Source organism: Cervus canadensis, chromosome X (genome assembly GCF_019320065.1).
Source record: "Cervus canadensis isolate Bull #8, Minnesota chromosome X, ASM1932006v1, whole genome shotgun sequence".
Classification (NCBI taxonomy): domain Eukaryota; kingdom Metazoa; phylum Chordata; class Mammalia; order Artiodactyla; family Cervidae; genus Cervus; species Cervus canadensis.
In genome coordinates this window covers 87,820,489-87,826,415 of record NC_057419.1, presented here as the reverse complement: position 1 = coordinate 87,826,415, position 5,927 = coordinate 87,820,489, and the positions used below count along the sequence as shown (strand labels likewise).

Here is a 5,927-nt window from a genome sequence, read left to right as displayed (position 1 = left end):
AAATAAAGTCAGTCATGTTTCCACTGTTTCCACATAAAATTGCCATGAAGTGATGGGATGGATGCCATGATCTTAGTTTTCTGAATGTTGAGCTTTAAACCTGCTTTTCCACTCTCCTCTTTCACTTTCAACAGAAGGCTATTTAGTTCTTCTTCACTTTCTGCCATAAGGGTGGTGTCATCTGCATATCTGAGGTTATTGATATTCACCCTGACAATCTTGATTCCAACTTGTGCTTCTTCCAGCCCAACATTTCTTTTTTTTTTTTCCGTTTATTTTTATTAGTTAGAGGCTAATTACTTTACAATATTGTAGTGGGTTTTGTCATATATTGACATGAATCAGCCATGGATTTACATGTATTCCCCATCCCGATCCCCCCTCCCACTTCCCTCTCTACCCGATCCCTCTGGGTCTTCCCAGTGCACCAGGCCCGAGCACTTGTCTCATGCAACCAACCTGGGCTGGTGATCTGTTTCACCCTAGATAATATACATGTTTCAATGCTGTTCTCTCGAAACATCCCATCCTCACCTTCTCCCACAGAGTCCAAAAGTCTGTTCTGTACATCTGTGTCTCTTTTTCTGTTTTGCATATAGAGTAATCATTACCATCTTTCTAAATTCCATATATATGTGTTAGTATGCTGTAATGGTCTTTATCTTTCTGGCTTACTTCACTCTGTATAATGGGCTCCAGTTTCAACCAGCTTATTAGAACTGATTCAAATGAATTCTTTTTAATGGATGAGTAATATTCCATGGTGTATATGTACCACAGCTTCCTTATCCATTCATCTGCTGATGGGCATCTAGGTTGCTTCCATGTCCTGGCTATTATAAAGAGTGCTGCAATGAACATTGGGGTGCACGTGTCTCTTTCAGATCTGGTTTCCTTGGTGTGTATGCCCAGAAGTGGGATTGCTGGGTCATATGGCAGTTCTATTTCCAGTTTTTTAAGGAATCTCCACACTTCTCCAGAGCGGCTGTACTAGTTTGCATTCCCACCAACAGTGTAAGAGGGTTCGCTTTCTTCCACACCCACTCCAGCATTTATTGCTTGTAGACTTTTGGATAGCAGCCATCCTGACTGGCATGTAATGGTACCTCATTGTGGTTTTGATTTGCATTTCTCTGATAATGAGTGATGTTGAGCATCTTTTCATGTGTTTGTTAGCCATCTGTATGTCTTCTTTGGAGAAATGTCTGTTTATATTTTTTGATTGGGTCATTTATTTTTCTGGAATTGAGCTGCAGGAGTTGCTTATGTGAAATTATTAGTTCTAGTTCTGTGACAAATACCGTTGTTAGTTTGATAGGGATTGCATTAAATCTATATATTCCTTTGGGTAGTATACTCTTTTTCACTATATTGATTCCTCCAATCCATGAACATGGTATATTTCTCCATCTATTTGTGTCCCCTTTGATTTCTTTCATCAGTGTTTTACAGATATTATATATATATATACATATATATTATATATATGTATATATATATAGGGTTTTTTGTTTTTTTAGGTAGATCTATTCCTGAGTATTTTATTCTTTCAATGCAGTGATGAATGGAATTGTTTCCTTAATTTCTCTTTCTGTTTTCTCATTGTTAGTGTATAGGAATGCAAGGGATTTCTGTGTGTTATTTTTATATACTGCCACTTAACTATATTCATTGATTAGCTCTAGTAATTTTCTGGTGGAGTCTTTAGCTTTTTCTATGTACAGGATCATGTCATCTGCAAACAGTGAAAGTTTTACTTCTTCTTTTCCAATCTGGATTGCTTTTATTTCTTTTTATGCTCTGATTGCTGTGGCCAAAACTTTCAAAACTGTGTTGAATAGTAGTGATGAGAATGGGCACCCTTGCCTTGTTCCTGACTTTGGGGGAAATGCTTTCAGTTTTTCACCATTGAGGATAATGTTTGCTGTGGGTTTATTGTAGATGGCTTTTATTATATTGAGGTTTCTTCCTTCTATGATTGCTTTCTGTTTTTTTTTCTTTTTTTCATAAATGGATGTTGAATTTTGACAAAGGCTTTCTCTGCATCTATTGAGATAATCATGTGTTTTTTTTATCTTTCAATTTGTTAATGTGGTGTATCATATTGATTGATTTGTGGATATTGAAGAATCTTTGTATCCCTGGGATAAAGCCCACTTAGTCATGATGTATGACCTTTTAATATGTTGTTGGAGTCTGTTTGCTAGAATTTTATTAATGATTTTTTTAAATTTTTTTTTATTTTATATTTTTCCTTCACAGAAGAAATTATTTTATTCCACTTGAAAAAAGTATACAGTTCTTTGCCTGGCAAAAATCTTTTTCTCATGAGTCTGCATCCTGCCTTGTGAATTTAATGGTAACAAAATGTTAGAGAAACTTGTGGTCCTTGGGCACAGCACACAAACACTTGACTAGAAAGGCATTTATATGATCAAAACATTTCCTGTAGCAATGATTCACAAGTTCACTTTAAGACCAGCTTGACTTTGAAGAAAACATTTAGTTTTAAGATTTAAATTTGCTAATTGAACCCAGGGCAAAACAGTTTTTCACATAATTGAGAGGAGAAACTGAAAACCCATCTCAAGTACTCATCCACCACATTCCCCTTTTCTTACATGAGCTCTCTTAAATTGATCTCTAGGCTGAAGGTGTCAAATGCCTTAAACCTACCCAAAGCTCAGCATTTGTGCATCATGTTTTTCTCCCTGGAGGCAGACCTTTCCAAGGCTCAGCCACCCTGGCCAATTTCCACTCCTCCATGGGACCAAGGCTCCTACCCTCACCCCAGTCACCCTTACTACAAGAGTAAGGCCTCAGAGGCCAACCAGGCCCTCCACGAGCTTCCAAACTTAACACTGCTGTGGCCTCGTCAGAGAAGATGGGCAAACCTCAGGCCTCTCTTTTTATGGTCTTCCACAACAAGGGTCACCTCTAGGCTCTTCATTGTGTTCAGTATTTTAACATCATGAGCTACATTGTATTCACCCAAAGAAAGGTGACTGAGTCCTAATCCTGTTCTATGACTCTAGAAGTCCTAAGAATGGGGTCAAGGAAGCAGAGCAAGTACATCCATTCTCCCTGCACCACTCTGCCAGGAGCATATGGGGGCCAGCAGATGCTGGGCTGGTGACTGCTCAGTCTTAGAAATGTCATGTGTTGGGACCTGGGTGATAAGGCACTCATCTTTCTCCCTATACCTACTTCACTCGACACAGATCAGAAACAGCTCCCTCCAAGGATGCTGACTTGGGGAATCCAGTTAGCAATCACCATGGAAAAGGTCCTCAGGTGAAACTGGGCCATGGCCTTAAAATGTTCTGGCCAGGAAGTGCCGGCTGCACCATGAAGAACTTAAAATGTGCCTGTGTGTCAGATTAAGGAGCGCTAAAATTATGAGGAACAGAACTGCTATCTACTCAATATTCAACAGTTTAGATCCAGGGCTTTCAAAATTCTAGATACGACATAAAAAAGCTATCTGGGTATAAATGTGAAGCAGGGCTTGTTACAACTGCAATGTATCATGCCCTGAAACAGGGCGGCACCTCATTATTGCACACTGTCTTTGCTGGAGAGATACAAAACATCATTTTTCAGAGCCAGTCAACCCACTCCAGTGTTCCTGCCTGGAGAATCCCAGGGATGGGGAAGCCTGGCGGGCTGCCGTCTATGGGGTTGCACAGAGTTGGAAACAACTGAAGTGGCTTAGCAGCAGCGGCAGCATCCCTCCATAGTAGACAGTGGACAAAGCAACACAGACAGACAAAGCTGACACCAGGGTCTCCCATATGCAGGTCCATCTGCCAAGGCCATTCATCTCCCTCCAAGCATGTCCAACTTGAGGGCCTACAGTGCTATTGTGAAGACACACAAGTCCAGTCCACTAAATGCCTTCAAGGAGTAGCATTTGCCATGTGTAAACGTCTCTCCTGTCGCTCTTCTCTGGATGTAAGAGGCTGAGAATGCTGATGTTTTGGCTCCCACAGGCTTGGATGAGTCCACTCCCCATGATGAATGTGACTGAGAACATAATGGTGACTACTGAAATCTGTCCATATTTCACAGAAAAAAAAAAATGCAGCATGCTAAGATATGGACAACATCAGTGGAAGTCTAAGTGCTAAAGCTGGCCTGATTCCTTAGAAACAAGAGCTAGATCCCCCCATGAGTGGTCTGACTGAACTGGCTGTCTGAAGAGGGGATGGTTGGCATTGGAATTGCTAATCTGGGGGCTTGCCCTGGAACTGCATTCCCTGCCATGGAGCCGTTAGGGATAGCAGTTGTGTTCAAGATACTAGGGGTCTCACTAGTAGCTTGTATTTTAAAATAGACTAAATAAAACACTGGTAAAACAACTCCAATTAGAAGCATGATAAAAACAGCATTCCACCACTGAATCCCACAGTCTGCACCATTTGTCAGTGTCTTTGGAGGAGCAGGAAGCAGTGGCTGACTGGAGGTCTCTATGGAGTAACTTTCACTCAAAAAGATTTCTGACTGAACTGCATGTTCAATATTCTGGTCAATGCCCTTAAAGAAATCTGTCAGTGAGCTAGATGAGGCACTGGCATTGACAGCTGCTCTGTCTGGGTCTGGCTGCTCCTCGAAGGTCACTCTGGTCTCTGAAGATGAGTTCAGGAGGGGTCTGAGTTCTTTGTGGGTCTCTGTTAGGATCCCATGGTTTTTCACTGGAATCTTAATAGATTTGAAAGCATATAAGTCTTGTTCTCTGATGAAGTTGTTGACTTTCTTGATATCTGCAACTTTGCAGCCATACTGAAGAGCGAGCTTGTTGAGGTTGTCCCCCTGGGCCAGCTCCCACTGCAGCAGCACCACATCCCCTGCTCCTGACCGGCGAGGGTGGTGGGCACCCTTCTTCTGGCCCTCCTTGCCCTGGAGCCGCAGGGCCACTCGGTGGGACTCTTCCTCAGAGGAGTCCTCGGAGTCCTCAACACCATTCTCAAACATGTAAACGTGGCTTGTCGGAGTCCTACAGACCACAGCTGGGCCTTGGAAGGTCTTGGTTATCACCTCCTTCTGCCTCATTTCCTTAACTCAGCACCCGGGATCCACCGAGACCCGCCGCTGCCGCCACCTGATTTTTTTTTTAAATCTATGCTCATCAGTGATACTGGCCTGTAGTTTTCTTTCTTTCTTTTTTTTTTTTTTTTTTTGTGGCATCTTTGTCTGGTTTTGGTATTAGGGTGATGGTGGCTTCAAAGAATGAGTTTGGAAGTTCACCTTCCTTTGCAATTTTCTGGAAGAGTTTGAGTAGGATATGTGTTAGCTCTACTCTAAATTTTTGGTAGAAATTCAGCTGTGAAGCTGTCTGGTCCTGGGCTTTGGTTTGCTGGAAATTTTTTTTTTTTTTATTACAGTTTCAATTTTCATGCTTATGATGGGTCTGTTAAGATTTTGTATTTCTTCCTAATTCAGTTTTGGAAAGTTGTACTCTTCTAAGAATTTGTCCATTTCTTCCAAGTTGTCCATTTTATTGGCATATAGTTCCTGATAGTAATCTCTTATGATCCTTTGCATTTCTGTGTTGTCTGTTGTTATTTCTCCATTTTCATTTCTAATTTTGTTGATTTGATTCTTCTCCCTTTGTTTCTTGATGAGTCTGGCTAATGGTTTGTCAATTTTATTTATCTTCTCAAAGAACCAGCTTTTAACTTTGTTGATTTTTGCTGTGGTCTCTTTTGTTTCTTTTACATGTATTTCTGCCCTAATTTTTAAGATTTCTTTCCTTCTACTAACCCTGGGATTCTTAATTTATTTCTTTTCTAGTTGCATTAGGTGTAGAGTTAGGCTATTTATTTGACTTTTTTCTTGTTTCTTAACTCTCTGGCGTGCAATGAAGTGTCCAGTTGTGAGTTTTGAGATGTCAATGGGTTTTCGTGTGACTTTGGACAACCTGTAAA

At 40.9% G+C, this 5,927-nt stretch overlaps 1 protein-coding gene across 1 annotated transcript; it reads right to left on the bottom strand.

Moving 5' to 3' along the window:
- Positions 1 to 3,961: 3,961 nt before the first annotated feature.
- LOC122435078 (lysM and putative peptidoglycan-binding domain-containing protein 4-like) lies at positions 3,962 to 5,077 on the bottom strand. Its single transcript, XM_043458958.1, has one exon. It carries the CDS (start codon positions 5,050 to 5,052, stop codon positions 4,159 to 4,161), a length of 894 nt encoding a protein of 297 aa, XP_043314893.1. The 5' UTR covers positions 5,053 to 5,077; the 3' UTR covers positions 3,962 to 4,158.
- Between the last annotated feature and the right edge of the window lie 850 nt (positions 5,078 to 5,927).